The following is a 16,995-nucleotide window of genomic DNA, read 5'->3' as shown; positions in this document are numbered from 1 at the left end:
AGGGGGGAAGAGGCATGATGGACATAAGGCCATGCATACGATGATGCGGGCACGTGCTTTGACATGCCTACATTCATCCCCTGACACGGAGCATGCACTTACACACGCCCAGGTGGGCAACCCAGTTGCCTTCACTGGGACGGCAATAGGTGGTGCTGGGCGGAAGCCCGGCTGAATTTGGCTGGTGGTGGTAAACAGTGGGTGAGGCCGTCCCTCCCTCTGCCGCTGGCTGGCACAAGGGCCCTGTCACATCTGAGGGTCTCCCACATCGGGGAGACGGTTGCCCAGCAATTCACAGCAAATGATGAGGGCTTGAAAGTCCTCACAGCGTTTGTTCCCTGGAGTGGAAACCAAGGAGACCGGGACAATCTGTTCAGCAGTGTGGAAGTATGCGTGTGTGCGCACGTGCAGATGGACTGACACTCCCAGAAGCACACACTGATGCACGCCTAGGGACAGATTCCAATCCCCTTTTCCCACTGAGTGTCACCTTACACCAGTGATGGCCGTGGCACTATTTCAGGAGTGCGATACTCCAGTGTGAGTCGGCGTCCTCACCTGGCCCACGTCTGTACCCACGTGCAAGCATCCTAACGCACCGTCTGCATTCACGACTACACACCCGCACCGATGCCCACGCCTGCCTGTCTTACAAACACGATGTCTCCTTTAAACCTCACGCGTCTCCGCAGATGACAGCTCCCTGGACACGCCGGGACTTCTGTTGGTTCCCATCTGCTGCGGGAGTCTCTCAGCTGCCGCCTGGTTCTGGGCTGTCACTCAGGACGTTATTTATAAATAAGGCAGGAAACGCGTGGAGCTCAGTTTTCCATGCCGCGCCTGGTTCCCAGGGACTGACGTGTGCAGGAATGCTGTGATTGGTGCAGTCCTTCGCACAGTGCCTCTCGCAGAGTGGCGTGGGGGGTGGGTTGCAACTACCTGATCCGATTACTAGCAGGCCCTGTGTCCCAGGGCCTGGAGCACAGAATCAGGGCCCTCCTGGCCCAGAACTTGACGGACACTTTCTAATTGATTTCCACTGTTAGTGAAAGTCAGTCGTTTGGCAAACCCTCCCCCCCCCCTCCATTCAGGCCACCTTAATTTATCCTCCCCAGCCCACAGCACCACCTCCCTCCAGAGCGTGGCTGGGCTCAGGGAAGCGACTGTGTGAAACTGACCCCTGCTTACATCCCAGCCCTGCTCCGCTGTGTGTTGTCTGACTCATCACTGCTCCGGGTCCCGATAGACGCACGTTTCCAGCGCCGTCGGCCAGCGTGGCAGAGTCCCTGCAGCTGCCGGGGAGCGGTGGGAATTCCAGAGCCCTGGAAGGAGAAGAGACAGAGCTGAGCGATGGCTCCCTCAGGGCCCGGCTGTGAACCCCTTCCTCCCATAGGTGAGCGTGAGGGATCCCATCCACTAGGGATGATTCCGGAGGGAGCTCATTATCCAGCCTCAGATGACCCGTGGAACGCCCATCACCGCAGCATCGGGCCGCAAGGCAAATATTAAATGCAACCCAACAACAGGCCAGCTTGTCAACAGCCGGCAGCGCAAATCCCACCTCCTTCTGTTACCTCCGCCCGCCACAAATCGCTCATTGATCATCCGCCTGGCAGGCAGGCCCCACGCCAGGCTGGGGAGATCAGTGAGGCTGGGCTGAATTGCAGTCAAAGCCCATGGTGAGGGCGTGGTTGAAGCAGCTGAGTAGGACTCAGGAGCTCCCGGGTGCTAATTCAGCCTCTGACACCATTTCTCACCCCTCACCCACGGTGGGCCTGGGTCCAGCCCCCGCTCTGTGCCTCAGTTTCCCCACCCGTAAGCGGAGCTAATGGTGCTCTGTGCTTACTTGTGCGGCAGGGCTGCTCGGAGCAGCGTGTGGGTAGTCTCAGGAAGAGCACAGGGTAAGTATTTTGTTTTGAAAACGGGCTACGGCTGCCGGCAGCTCCCGGCCTCGCCCGTCATTCACTAAAGTCCAGCAGCTCAGAGCGAGGCAGCAGAGTGCTCCGGGCAGCTCGCCCCACCTGCCTCACAGACAGACACGCTCCTCAGAGCAGGTACCAAACAGACCAGCGGGGAGGGGGCGGGGGTCAGGAACCAGCCTTTTTGGAGCTGTTGGGGGGGGACAGGGACACAGCATCCAAACGGTGAATCCGAGTCACTTTTCAGTGGCCGGCGACCAAAGGTGGTTTGGCCGACGTCCTTCAAGCTTGTCAGAAACGCCGGGCCGGATCCACCGCTGGTGCCCATCGGCAGCACTCGGCAGAAGTTACTGGATCCCCGCTGGCTAACGCCGGCTGAGGGTTTCGTTTTTGCCTTGGGAGGAAATCGGGCAATTTTCAGGCCAGACCGACATTCCAGGCCAGGTGGAGTGCGGTGAAGTGGGGGCGTTACGCCAGCAGCTCATTGCCCCTCGAGCCGTGCAAGGGGCACTGCCCCTCCAGACCAACTCCCGCCCCGGAGCAGTGGCTTGCGGCGTTAGGCGAGGGCCGTTCCAGGGATGCTCCCCGCCTGACGTTGCTCTTCTGCCCGAGCTGTGAATAGCCAATTCTGCTGCCAGCCCAGTGGGGAGACATAAGGGAATCCACTGCGCTCGCAGGGTGCCCAGGTCAATGCCAGCCCCTCCAAGGCTGCGGCGCAGAGAGGAAAAAGGAGTTTGAAATGAAACCCTGCAACAGCCAGAACGGAGGGGAGCCGTGAGTGCTATGAGCTGGGGCAACTTTAACCCAAAGAGCTCCGCTCGTGCCTGGACACACTAGGCTGGTCTGAGGGCAGCAGCTTGAGTAATCTTGGGGGGATCGTGACTACCCAGGAAAGCTACCTGCTCGGTCCCGGCATCCCAGGGGAGCCGTCAGCTGTGGCCAGTGTAATTCCACCTGGGAGGAGCCTGGCCCAATGCGATGTGGTGCTCAGAGCATGTGCTCATGTCCCATTGCTTGCACCGTGTTTGGCTTTTCAAAACAGCCTGCGTCTGTTCCCTCGTCATCTCTTCCTGCTGCCTCCAAATCCTCCTCCACCCAGACGTCGGCTTTGGCCAACGGCCCAGACGAGCCCTCCTGGGGACCGGAGGCTGACCTTTCGATCTCACCTGATTTGCCACAGAAGCTGGATCCTTCCCCGGCAATCACGTGAGGCTCCAAAAATCTCCTCGGGCGCCATGACACCCTGGCCCCAGAAGTGAGCCGGGCACTCGCCGTGCAGCGCAGTCAGCTGTGGCCGCCTCTGGAACCTGGCGGTTCAGGTGAGCAGCCCCCGGGGATCCTCTCACCGGGTCCTGCTGTCGGCTTTAACAGGGAGGTGTGGCTGGGGGTGTGTGGAGGGGAAGGCGGCCTGAGAGGGAGCATTGCAGATTCCATGGGCCTCACCTGGCAGTAAAGAGATGAGCAGTTACCATCTGCTCCAGGCAAGTTTGTGGGGCTCCTGGCATGCTGGTAATGTGTCCTTTTGCATCCCCAAGGCCCCGAATACAACAGTCACTTGGAATTCCTGAGATCTAGCAGGATTCCGTGCCGAGAGAAAGGGACAGACCACCGTTAACTCTCTCCGTGAAAAAGCCCAGGCTTCTTGGGTGAGTGACACCAAACCTAGTCGAGGAAAGCCTTGCTCCCTTTCGTCTCCTGGCTCCAGTCTGCATAAACCTGCTGTTTTCCATCTCTGGGGATGGGGGGCACCTTAGAACAGTGGTTCGACTTCGGCTGATCTGCCAGAGCGCAAGGGGTAACTGATTTTGCAGCCATGTCACCACTGAAGGGGATTGACTTTTAAAGGCAGACGTGAAACACGGTGTAAAGTCATCTCACAGCTCCTGCAAAACACATCCACTCCGGTATTACCCCGGCACCATCTGCTTTGCGGGGTCAGAATTTCCACCATCAGCGCCTTGTTTTCAGAGGTTTGTTTTTCATCGGCAATCCTCCCTTCACGGGCAGACTCTTGCGGAAGCAATGCCCGGCCCGGGCTCCGACTGATTGCATTTACAACACTGCATCCAATTGTCGCACTAGGTCATTGCTTATTTTCACCTAACGCTTCCCTCTTCCGTGCAGTTTGGTGAGTGGAGCTGGTCTTTAATCCTGATGAAGAGAGGGCACTGGGGTCTCTTTCCTGAAGGTGATGTGTAGGGAGCTACAGGATCTTTCCCCCACTACCCTTAAATTGGTTTGCAATCACAGCCCAAGAGAAGAGTCCCTGACGTTGATTGATTGTTTCTTCCCTGCTGGCTGTGTGTGCTGATATTTAAGTACCCCACTGCAGCCCCCGCACTGCGCTCTCCTCGTCAAGTTCAGATGCTCTGCCTGCTTTGAAATTGCAACAGAGCATGGTGATGCACCTGAGACATGTAGATCTTCGGGGAGCGTCATGGCAGACACGCCGGGTGCCAGGAGGCGCTGCTGGAGATGTGATTTCTAGATAAGCCCCTGGCCATGATTTAAGACCCGGTTCATATTTTTCAAACGATGTATTTTTTTTATTGATGAAAAAATGGACTTTTGTCAAAAATGGAAATGTTTGTAAAAAATTGTCTTTTGCATTTCCCTCCCCACCCCCAATTTTTTCAACGAAACCCAAAAACTAAAACAAATTGGTTTTCAGTATTGGGGTTTTTTTAGGATTGGTCTTTTCCCCCTGCCCTTTTCTCCATGGCAAAAGGGAGAGAAAGGGGAAAATGAACTAAAACCAAACCCAGAATATTTCCCATCCAAATCTGTTTGTTTTTTTAAATATTGGGGAAAATGTTAATGAAAAATGGTTCCTGTTCCAAACCCACAGCACTTTCCATGTCACAGCCGGTCCCCTGGGCCAGGAGCAGAGCAGTTGTGTGATCTGGAGAACAAATACCAGCTGTGGGGGACGAGCAGAGGCCTGGGTGTCTCTCCCAAGTGCATTAGGACAAGTCAGAGAATCAGGGGCTCTGGAGGGGTAAATGAGTATGTTCTTCAGGGAGAGACCGTGTTTGTGTTGTCTTTGCACAGCGCCTGGCGCCGTGGGGTGCTGGGCCACGACTGGGGCTTCAGGCTGTACCATAATACACCTAATAAATAATAATAATACACTCTTGAGGAAGCCTGGTGGTTAAGGCACCGGAGTGAGACTTGGGGACCTGGGTTCAATTCCTGGCTCTGCCACAGACTCCCTGTGTGACCCTGGCAAGTCATTTAGTCTCACTGTGCCTCAGTTCCCCCTCTGGGAAATGGGGAGAGTGATCCTCACGGGGGCAATGAGGCTACATCCATTAAGGTTTGTGCGGGACTTGGCTTGGCTGCGAAGAGCGCCACTGCACAGCCTCTAAGCCTGGCCAATGTCCCACCTCCCTCTCCAGGCCTCAGCCAGACCTGCCCCCCCCCCCCAGCTCATTTATAATGGGTGAAGTCCGTGCGTCTTGGCCTGCGCTCAGCTGCGAGCTGCAGATGGCGAAGTGAAGGCTGTCCTGAGACAGGCTCCAGCACTGGCTGCTCTCCAGCGCTGTCTCCATAACATGGAGCCCTTTGTCTGGGGGGGAACTCTCAGCAGACATGGAAGCTGACCTCTGCCTGAGCGTGGGGGGGGAGGTCTGAAGTGTGGGGAGGGGCTGGAGGGAGGAACGAGGGGCCTAGAATAGACAAGGCCTCCACTGTCTGGGAAACTAATGACACCTCCTGGAATAGTATACGGCTGTTTGCATTTTCGGAGTTACTTCAGCGAACTTGTGGGCTAGCACAAGGGGAGCAGGCATGGTGTGAGCGGCTGGCTCTGCCTTTCATGTGCTCTTGGAGCTGGCTGGCCTCTGGCAGTCATGCTGGTGGGGATTTCATAACAAGGCTGGCTAATAAACAACTCAGAGCAGTGTTATCACGCGGGTGCTGGAAGAGAAAGGTGGAACCGCCATGACTGGGAATGCCGAAGGGACTTCGCGGACTGGGAATGCTCCTCAGCGATTTAACTGGGGAAGAGTTTCCTGGGAAAAGAAACGGGCGTACGTACGGGTGCATGTGCCTAAACGGCGCTGCCCTGTCAGAGTTCCCCAGCTAAGCACTTAGCCCCGGGTCTGTCGGTAAACGAGGAAGCGTTTGTTCGCACGTGCCTTTGAATCGCTGAGGGTGCTGCCGTTACAATGGTCTTTGGATCGGTCCACGTAACCCCATGTCTGTGGGACTGCAGCTCCCATCGGGTCAGGCTGGGGTTCCGAAGCCCTTTGGTGTATAAGTGCCTAACTCCCTTGAGCAAGGGCCGGAGCAAAGCAGGTGGCTGTGACACTAACTGGTTCATTTCCAGATGCTGGCTGGTGTTCGGCAGGTGCAGGATGAGGCAGGCAGGGGCAGGCTGTGGCTAAACAGCTGACCTTATCTTCTGGGTGGAGGATGAGGGAGACAGCCAGGCTAATTGGTGATGTGTAACGGCCTACCTCTGGCCACCTGTACCTTGGAGGATGTGATGAGCTTGGCACAAGTGCTGCCCCATCGTGTGCCCGCTCCCCCACTCCAGAGACAGCACCTGCCCCATGCATGCTCTGCACCCACGTCCGTTTACAAACGACTAATCCGTGACGTATGGTGGTTATAAGCATGTTACAGACATGAGCAGCACATGCTGTAGGCGCCCCTGCGCACAGCAGTAGAAGGTGGATAGTTTCAATGGTTATAAGCTAGGTCCTACTTGAATGATAGGATGATTGTCAAAACATTGCGGCTGAGCTGCAGACAAGCACTGGAAAATTGCGGAGAAGTAATAACGGACCTTATTATTTGTGGTGATAACGCCCGTGATTACTTTTCTGCCGTTTTCTGCTGTGGACCGCCTGGGGCTGAGAGCGAGGGCCAGGGGCTGACCGCGAGAACACGGGGCTGAGAGCAGGGGTTCCCGCTGTCAAAATTGGGGTGGGAACCTAATATTGCGGAATCCACAATTTCCGCAATAACCCATGTGAAGAAGGGCCTTCGAGCAACCTAGTGAACGGTCCCCTACAAGCCAGCACGGCTGATTCTTAAAACCCCTACGGATCGTTTGTAAACTCCGTATAAATGGCGGCTTTGTAGAAAACATGCTCCCTGTGGGCATAGGCTGCTTCCATCCTCGGGCACCAAAAAGCTGCAGTTTGCTGTGCCGGACACTCCTTCCCACCCCCGCCTGAGTGAAACCCTAAGGAGTATTTCCTGCAGAGCCTGGGTATGTGACCGGGGTCTCTTCGTGTTTAATCCCAGCCCCGGCTCTGGGTGCTGTACAAACATCTTGCTCTGGATAAGAGCTCGGCTTTATTTAGCCTGGACAATGTACTCGCACAGGGTTCAATTAATCTTACAACAGTTGCGATGGATTAAGAACACATATTAGATTAGAGTTGATCAGCAGCGGCTGGATGCAAATAAGTCCCCGCGTTCTCCTGATCTTATAAAGGCAGTGACACCTCTAGGAGCCGCTTGTCAGTCTCCAGCCGGGGGGACTAGAGGGAGGCTTTCCTTCTTTGGTTCTCAGTCGAGCTCCAGCAGGGCCCGACAGACACCAGGCTCTTTGACAGATCACCGCAGCTGCCGCCACACTTGTGCCGAGCCATCAAACTCCAGTGCAGCCTCTTTAACGGAGGAGAGAAAGAAACGAACGTGGCAGCAGCTGATCGGAGTAGCAGGTGCTCTCCCTTGAGCTTGTTTAGCGGCTGTCCTGTGTACTCGCTTCGTCTCTTCCCTGCCCAGACCCCCAGTCCCAGCCATGGCCCCGTGCCACTGACCTGTGCCACGGCCGAGACCCAGGAAAACCGCAGCCCTGTCTCACCAGCCCTGTCACGATGCTGAGAAAAAAAGCAAGATACTTGCCGTCAAGACAGCTCCAGGGATGCAGTGTGCAGAGTAGAGCAGTTCGACTCTGGCTGCGTAGGGTGATAAATTGCAGTAGCCCTTTGCCCTCCAGAGGGGATTGTCACGGGCCACCTCCTTGAGGCTACATCTGGGGAATAGCTCCCTTCTGTCTCACACTCTTGGAGGGTCAGGACGATCCCTCTTCGTGGCTTGGGGTGCTCCCTTTTCATGGCTTCCAGCCCCGCCCCGGTCACGCTCCGTTTTCCCGAGGTTGGCAAGGGCCCTATTGAAACGCTTGGTTACAAAGAAAAGCGACAGCCCGTGCTGCTCAGCGTCAGACACTTCAGACGGGGGCAGCGCCTCGTTTCGGCTGGTTTTTCTTTCCGAGATGAAATTTCGTCAAAATCAACACATTCTTGGGGAAAGTTCTGGTTTCCAAGCCGGGGCGTTTTCTGCGGCTGGACACCCGTTGTGTCGGGAAACATGCAACCAGCGCCGGTGTTACGGTTGTGTCTGACAAGCGAGAGGTGGGCGAGGCAGAGAATCTTGGTCCCAATGATCCAGGGAAGGGTTTATTTGCAGGGAAGGTGGCTTCAGGTAGCGGCTCTCGCAATGTGGCCGTCGTGATAGATGTTTTCTTAAAGCCCCAGCGACTCTCGGCCTGTGGCTATGTCAGAATCTTAGCTTTCATTTAAAAAAATAAAGGGAAATTTCCATCTCTCCGAGAAAAGCTGGAGAACGTGTCCCGAGTGACCCCCTAAAGGCTCAGAAACCATGAGGCAAAGAAAGGGAACCCCCCCATTTATTAGGTGTTTTAAATCTCATGTTGTTTTGGGGCCTGACCGGTGATTTTTGAGTGCTGGAGATCAACGATGCTTGAACGGATGCTCTCCAAGCACCTGTGGAGCTGTCCTGGTTGCTGTACCTATGTGAGCTGCTGCCTGCAGCACAGAATTTGTACCTAACGCACAACTTACTGCCTGTGACTAATCACTGACTGACACTGCGATTACCCGAACTGCACAACTGTGATGCATTCCAGCAGGCAACCCGGGGAGAATTCAGATTCCTTAAGAACTGGCAGGTAGCCATCAGGAAGATTGCTGTCACGGCGTGTGAAACGGCAGCGATGGGGTCTCAGGCAAGAGCTGTTTGCATGCATGACATGCGTCTAGGTCTGTCTCTGTGTGCAGGGGGCGTGTGCGCGTGTTCACAGAGCATATTGTGCGTGCTAATGGGGGAGTACGTGTGTGTCTGTGCGGAGACAGTGTTACATGCATGGACGCGGGGACTGCACATGGGAAGATGCATTTCCAGCGGTAGCTACGACACGGCAGTGTGCGGCTGGGTGGGTGTGTGTGGTGCGGATGATTGAATGTGTTTATGCCATGGGGCTGTGTGTACCAGAGGGAGGATGTCTGTACAATCTGCTAATGTGTGAAGGGCTTGGAAGGCCTTGTGATATAAGGCACAGCCATGGGGACGCCGGAGCTCTGGGTTCAACTCCCAGCTCAGCCATAGACCCCTGGGTGACTGGGGCAAGTCCCTGTGGGCTGAATGCGCCGCCAGCATTAGGCAGCAGGTCCTAGGCTTGGGATCACGGCGACGCACGGCACTCCCGCGCCTGAAACCCTGGAGACACCTCAAGGCGCTCAGTGCCCGTTTCATGCTCGTCCAGACACCGATCTCCCACCTACGCCCCTGAGCGAGCTACAGCCCGGGGAAGAGAGGTGCTGGGATGTCTAACACACCTGAGGGTCCTGATCCGCTGAGCGTGCTCAGAGGCTGCCTGCCAGCTCAGGCCCCACAGGTGAGCTTGCACAAGGCGGCCGTGGCCGGAGGACGACAGCCTCCCTTGTAACGTCCAGCCCAGTGGTCAGAGTACTCCACTGGGTGGCGGGAGAGTGGCCAGTTCAAATCCCCACCCCACCTAAGGGGGAGAAGGGATTTGAACAGGAATCTGCCACCTCTCAGGTGAGTGCCCTAATCCCCAGGTATAGGATGTCAGGCTCCCTGGAAGCTGCTACGCTGCGGCTGAATAATGAACATGTCACCAGAGCAGGGGCTGGATCCTGGGTCTGCCCCCTCCTGGGTAAGCGCGCTAAGCGTCCGGCAGCCGAATCATTCTCCCGCTCATGCAGAGGCTCTTTGTAAGCCAGCGCACACGAACCCGGGAGGGACTCTGTCGCCTGCTGGTTCGAGCGCTCGCCCCCAGATGAAGGAGACCGGGAGCCAGTCTCCCTGCTCCGCTGATTCTTCCATTATTTATCCCCAGTGCGACAGCGTCCACAGGAGAGATGGAGGGAGCCCCCCAGCAGAACCGCCCGGAGCCCCCCGGCAGAACGGCCCAATGGTTAGTGCACTCGCCTGCGAGGCGGCAAATCCCTTCTCCTGCTGCAGTGGAGGGGGCCCTGGAGCCAGGCTGGCTCCCAGATGAGTGCCCCTGCCACTGAGCGAGGGAGATTCTCCTCCTCATCCTCCCCCCTCACCCCGTCTTCTTGCTGAAACGGCCTGGGCGCCTTCACTCCAAAGTGCAGCCTCCCGGCAGCCTGCGCCCTGGGGCGTGTGAACCGCTGTGATTTTTCCAGGCGCCTAGACCCTTGTGAGCACTCGGCCCTGCATCTCTCTGCGTGGGGAGTGACGCTTCCCTCTGCCTCGCCAGGCTGCGGGGAGGTCCGGGAGGGGCTCAGAGAACCAGGGGATGGCTGAGACACGGCCCTCCACGGCTCTGGGCAGGACCCAGTGACAGGGCGTCTGCCCCAGGCGTCTGTTCCCGAGCCCAAGGGTATTCACTGCTCAGTGGGTGCAATCACACTTTCCTCTGGGGGCGGGAGGGCCTGACCCCTAAAGACTTCTCCTCCCGCCCTGCCCCCCGGGGAGCTGTCTCGTCCTGCTCAGGAAGGAGGGGTGGGGTGACCCAAACGTGCTCCCGACCCAGCCCCAAAATGCCAGGGTTTTGGATTGTGGGAATCATAAAGCTCCTCTCCCCTGCCATCGTCTTTAGCACAGGAATATTGGCCGTTTCGCAGCCCGCAACGGTGTTGTTTGTGGTGTGTGGAATTGGAGGCAAAACCGCTTTGTCGCTGGGGCGAATTTCCCCAGTTTGGCGTGTTGGAAATGCTGAGGTTCCCACGGACAGGCGGGTCGGTTCTCCCCCAGGGAGAAGGGCCCTCATGCTGGGGAGCAGGGACCCGAAACGCGCTCAAGGGTGGGCCAGTTTCACTCAAAGATGGTGCCTTTGCGGTGGCTCAGCTGGGACAGTTTTGTGCAGTGCCGGGGGGGGGCCCTCCTCTCGCTGATGTGACTCAGGAGTCACTGCCCTGATGTAAACGGGGCGGCAGCAGGAGGGAGGGGAGGAGAAACCGGTGCGTGTCAATCAGCTGCAAGGCAAAGAGTTCTGTGTCGCTGCCGTCTCCGAGGAGGGCCTGAGCCAAAGTCCATTGCGGACCAGGGAGAGGTGCTCTGGACTCCAGTGGGCGTGGGGTCCGTGCCTGGGCGAAGGAAGGATCAGCGGGCTGGGTTTCTCTGGTGCTGCCTCCCTGGCCACGGGACCCAGCAACCCGGCTCCGCCGCACTCACCTGTCCCTCGCTCTCTGCCCCTCGCAGGTAGCACGGAGAAGAAGAAGGCGGCCACCATGCCCGACTCACCGGCCGACGTGAAGACACAGTCCCGATCGACGCCGCCCGGCATGCCTCCTCCGCCGCCGGCCGTCACGCAGGGAGCCACCCGGCACCCCTCCTTCACGCCAAACACCAGTGAGTAGCCGGGGCGGCCGGGCCCCGGGAAGGGGTCGGCAAGGCAGGGGCGACGTGAGGGGCCGGGACTCTGTGAGCAGACTCAGGGCCGGATCCTGTCCCGCTGACAGAGATGTCACCCTCCCCGGGAGGGCTCTGTGCCCTGTGCCGTAGGGGCCTTGTTACAGCTGCCCCAGCATTCTCCTGCAGAAGCCAGCCACGCAGCCCTGGCTTTTGCCCACCTGGCACCAGGGGCAGGCTGGGGCATGGCCAGGGCCACAGCCGGTGCTCTGGATGAGCACACGTCTGTAGGCAGGCAAAACGCCCCTCCTCCACCTGCCCTTGGGAACTGGGCTGTCAAAGGTGGAACATGCCCCTGCGTGTTAGCTCAGTGCCACGGGCTCAGCGCTGGCCGTGCCGTGGTGAGAGAGCGGCTGAGCTCACCCCGGGGCGGGCGTTTGTGTTCCTGATGGATTTGCATTCCAAAAAGGACACCAAGCATTTGCCTTTCCCAGCCCCTTCCTGCTCCAAGCGCTCCCTGCGGGTAGGGAAGTGTGATTATCCCCCATGTCACAGAGGGGGAAACTGAGGCACAAAGGGAGATGGTGACTTGCCCAAGGTCACCCACTGAGTCAACGGCAGAGAACCCAGGAGTCCTGACTGCCAGCCCCTCCCCCCCCGCCCCGCCTCCCACTCTTGTCTCTCCGATCCAGAAAGAACTAGAACAACGAGCACTTTAAAAACTAACCAATTTCTGCAGGCATCAGCTTTCGTGGGTGCAGCCCCCTTCCTCAGATGAACAGTTTGGGAAATTATGAATATTTTCCATGAGAATTTGAGGAAGATACAAAACATTTGGGGAGGGCTTTTTGTTGTCATTTTTCAGGGATGGGGGGGAATTAAGTTTTTCAACCAAACAGCAAAAACCAGCCAACGCTCCGTTGTTCTCGGTTCTTCTGCTGAAAACACTGAACATTCCCCGAGACACAAGCATTTCCCACCAAACCTTATCTTCAGAAAAACAGGCCAAATTTGTGTCGACGGCAAAAAAATGACGAATGCAAAATGCCGAGCGGCTCTAGGAATAACAGGCGGGGGCAGCGAACGTCTGCTGGAAAGCAGCAAAACGAAGGGGAACTCGCGTCTGGGGCCAAGGCACCGGGCGGGACTCAGCAGTGCCAGAATCTGGGCTGTAATGAGCTATGGAGGCTGGTTTGACCCTGCGCTCCCCTGTGTGCATCATGTTATCGGGGCGGGATCAGGGATTACGTTCGCACTGCCCGCCGGGTGCGGGCCGTGGGCATTGACGTGTTCTCTCCTTTCTCTGATGGGTTAAGGTGACCCAGGACCAGTTTAATTTCTACAGCGTTGTAGCCCGGTTCATTCCTCTCCTGTCTCCAGGCACGGAGCAGCTGGTGCCTTGAGAGGGTGGCTTGGATCTCATCCACCTCCTTCCTCCTAAGACTTTGCAGCCTCCTTTTTCTCGTTTCACCCTCGTGGAGCTGTCCCATGGCAGGGCCCTGGCACGTGCTGGAGGGACACAGCCTCTGCCATGCCCGCTATCCCTGTGACATGGCTCAGCTGCCCTCTTTGAAGGCTTGGTGCTCTCTCCTCCCGGGAAAGAGGATGGAAAGCTAGGGGTCAGCCCGGCATGGCAGGTGAGTGACCCGGAGGAAACCTGCCCCCTAGAGCACAAAGCCCCAGCCTGGTGTGACGGCCTGGCTGTGTGGAGCCAGTCCTGTGAGAAAGGCTGGAGCAGCCAGTGGTGGCTGCCGTCAGGATCTGTTCCAGGACCTCGAAGCCCAGCGTGGGATCCACCCGGGACCGTCGCCACTGAAGACGTCATCTGAGGGGGGGACGGGCAGACGTCGAGCCCAAGTTACCCTGAGAGGATGCTGAGCACCTCTCGGAGAGCTCCAGACCCTGCCCCAGCGCCCGTGGCGGACGCCCCCTTCCATCAGCAGCCTGAGAAGAAAGAAGAACCTGAACCGGATTCCTGTTTGCAAGGGGTGCTGGGGACAGCCTGGGGATGAGGGGCCTGGGATGGATTTAACCCTGTGCTCCCCTGGGCCCCATCACCTATCTGCCGATCCCCATACACATCTCCGAGCTAGCTGCTTCCTCCAGCACCCCCATCAACCCAGCGTCTGAGCGCCTGGGTCTGTCTGCGTCTCCAGGGGCTCCTTGGTCTCTGAAAGGCACCGCCCCGTGGCACGTGATGGGAGACAGTGAACAGAGCACTGGACTGTGAGTCAGGAGCCCGGGGGGGCCTAGCCTCGGCTGTGCCACTGCTCTACTGGATGACCTTGGGCAAGTCACGGCCCCCTCTGTGACTCAGTTTCCCCATCTACACAATGGGGATAATGATCCTGACCCTCCTGGCACTGCGCGTTAAGATTTGCTGATGGAACGGTCTGTCTAAGAGCTAGGGATTACTGTTGCAGTGGTTTGACACTCCGGATCTCTGCTAGGTCCGAACCTTGCTGGTGTTAGCAGACAAGACACATAATCCAGTTGTACGCAGACCCGCTTTCTGTCACGTCCCCAATAGTGTGCCCGGGCAGGGACTGCGGGGCTAGGGGACCGCTCCAGGAACGCTCCTATAGGACTCTTCAACACACCTGAGTTCCCTGCCCAGCCCCACTGTCTGCCATCCCCCCTTCCATTCACAGCTTCCCCAGGATCAATCATCTCGCGTGCCCCTTTTCTGCAGAGAGGTTCTCCTCGGAGTTCGGCTCGCTGCCTAGCCCCTTTTCTGCAGAGTTAGCGGGGAGGGCTGGGCATCGGTGTGCCCTGGCTGCCGGCTGTGCCTGGCCACGTCCTGGGACATGCTGCAGGAGCCTGTCTCGTACACGCGTCCTGCAGCCCACTCCAGGCTGCGGCAGAGACGCAGGTGGAGGAGGGGCAGCGGGATGTGCCCGCGGCCGCAGAGAAGCCCCTTTGCAAACAGATCGGGTTTGGCCTTCGTGGTGGGTAGGCCACGTGGAGAGACGTTTTCTCTAGCTCCCTCAGCGGGAGCATGAGGAGACAATAGAGGGGTGAGGCTTGGCCTCAATCACCTTGGAAATGTAAAACTACCGGGCCAAATTAATTCACCCTCCTTAGCCCAGGGAGAAGCAGGTGGCATCTCCGTTGCTGTGCTCACGCCAGGACGGGTGCAGCGTCCCCAGGGATTTTCCTAGGGGAGACAGCTTCCATCCCTGGGGAAATCCTCCGGTCTGATGGGATTCCCCATCGCCCCCCCTGGCCAGCCTCAGCTACTTTGGGGGCTGGCACCGTCTAGCAGTGGAGCCCTGCACTGGAGGGAAAGGAGATTGCGGGCACCTTGGCAGCATTTTAGTCGCCCCTTTATACAAACAAGAGAGACAAGGTGGGTGAGGCCGTGTCTTTCACTGGACCAGCTTCTGCTGGGGAGAGGGACACGCTTTCGAGCGGCACGGAGCTCGTCTTCAGATCCAGCACGGCTCCAACAGCACCGCCAGCCACCGGTATGCAAATGGCAGATGCAACAGGCACACGAAGAACTGTACTGATGGGTGTGTGTGTGTATCCTGTGCCCTGAAGGAGCTGTTGCGATGTGTAGTAGCTGTCCGAGACTCCCCTTTGCACTCCAGCAGAGAGCTTTACCTCCTGACCAGATGTAACAGCTCCTTGCTTATAAAGCCTCAGAACAAAAACAAACCCGCCAAAGCCTTTGACAACTGCTCAGCCTCTGAATTGCAAAGCCGCTCCATCTGCTCTGCTCAAGGAGACAGATCAAGGCCAAGCCCAATCTCTGTAAGGTGCGTTTGGTAGCATCTTGTTTTGGGGGTTTCTTTAACCCTGAGCTGCGTTCCCCGGCAGCTGGGTCTGGACCAGATGTTCTCTAATGAGAAAGCGGATTCCGATCGGCTGTGATCCGACGGGTTTTGCTTTTAATCTGAACTCTGCAACAGATGTGGTGCCTCTTAATTCATGCTTCGGTTTGTGCGGGCGCGTCTCCGCGGAGCGGGCTGTCCCCCTCCTCAAACACACCGGGTTTTCTGTAGCCCGCCTGCTGGCCGGCCTGATGCTCTCTATGGGTTGAATGTGCATCAAGGTTGCTGAAAGGGAGAAGAATGTTAAGTTGTTCCTTTTGCACGTAGGTCTTAGTGAATGTTAGCGATAATAGAGCCCGGACTGCGCTGAGACTTACCCTGTAAAGCGGGGGCCTGCTTTATTAACCAGCAAACGTCATGGTTACCACTCTTCTGGGCTCTGCAGCATGGGTGGAGGAAGATGTGGGAAAGGGCAGAAGCTGGGGAGGTCGGACTCAGGGGGGCAGACACTAGATGGCCACGCTGGATTCAGAGGTCAGGATTTATCGCCCAGGTTGCCTGCTCTGGGACAGTGGCAGATTCTGCCCCGTGCAGGGCTCTGTTTCGCTCTAATCTGGTCGAGCCGGGTAGGTAATTGTCACCCCTTTGGAACGCCACCTCTCCCGTGGGAGGTGGGAACTTGGTGTAACAGCTAGTGCAGGGTTCTATTCCCGGCCACTGACTCGCTGTGTGACTTGGGAGTCGCGTCCCCTCTCCGTGCCTCAGTTTCCCCGAGGCAGGGTTGTGATACCTGCCTCGTGTGGGGGCGGCGAGGCTCGATCCCTGCAAAGTGCTGTGCGGTCCCCGGATGAAAGATGCCATTTAGGAAGCACGGCCAGGCCTTTTCAAGGGCCCACAGTCCGTTCTCAGGAGAAGCCCATTAAGTCGGTCACCTCTGGATTTTCACCACGCGGCTCGTTAAAGCAGTAGGGGGCCGGAGCCGCCCAGGCCCCCACCCAGTGCTGTGGAAAGCTGCTCCCTCTGGTCTTTCATGATAGTGTGTGTTTTATTTTGCTTGCAGATCAAGAAGCTGGGCCTCCGACGTTTCTGCCTCGCGGCCGTTTTCATGGTTGCTTGAAATGGTCGATGGTCTGTCTTTGTAAGTAAAAGGAAACATACACTCTAATGAGAGCCTCAGAACCTAGCGCAGCCCCACAGAGAACCCCCCTGGTCCTTAATGCTGCCCTGAGCGCCAGGGATGTCCTGCTCCGTGGATGGCAGGACCGGGGCAGTTCTGCTACCAGGCAGTAAGGAGTTGGATGGGGTGTGCTGCCCCGAGGGAGGGTGGAGGCAGGATGGGGACACCCGGGGGGAAGCTGGGGCAGGGTTGGCGGCTCCGCTTTTACATGGCTCTTGCCCCCGGAGGATGGGGAGCTGGCAAACACACTGTTCTGTGGTACCAGAGCTGTCTCCCCAGGGATCTGCGCTCAGGCTGCTGATCCCAGAGTCCCAAGGGTGTCTGCATCCATTGCTCGCTCTTAGCCCCAGCCCCAGCGAATTCCCAGCCAGGGCTGGGGGTGTGAGCGCACAGCGGCGTGCGGGGAAGGAGGCTGTTTTCAAGGAAGCTGCTGTTCATTTTTTACCTTCTCGGGACGAGTGGGACTTGACCTTTCCCAGCCCGCCCGCTCCCCCTTCAGCAGAGCTGGTTGCAAGGGTGCAGG

The 16,995-nt window shown here is 57.6% G+C and overlaps 1 protein-coding gene across 3 annotated transcripts in view; it reads left to right on the top strand.

The window, feature by feature from the left end:
• CBFA2T3 (CBFA2/RUNX1 partner transcriptional co-repressor 3) overlaps window positions 1-16,995 on the top strand; it is a 64,015-nt gene that overhangs the window by 27,700 nt on the left and 19,320 nt on the right. For 2 of the 3 annotated variants that reach the window (XM_067540247.1, XM_067540246.1), the window contains exons 2-3: window positions 10,039-10,116; window positions 11,370-11,519. In XM_067540247.1, coding sequence (XP_067396348.1) covers window positions 10,039-10,116; window positions 11,370-11,519 — 228 coding nt within the window. Of the gene's footprint in view, window positions 1-10,038; window positions 10,117-11,369; window positions 11,520-16,355; window positions 16,434-16,995 lie in introns of all 3 variants that reach the window. The other variant, XM_067540245.1, reaches the window with a different exon arrangement.

The sequence above is a fragment of the Emydura macquarii genome, unplaced genomic scaffold (genome assembly GCF_026122565.2).
Source record: "Emydura macquarii macquarii isolate MOO-44397 ecotype Brisbane River unplaced genomic scaffold, CSIRO-AGI_Emac_v2 contig_561, whole genome shotgun sequence".
NCBI lineage: Eukaryota > Metazoa > Chordata > Testudines > Chelidae > Emydura > Emydura macquarii.
This window is presented reverse-complemented; position numbering and strand designations above follow the sequence as displayed.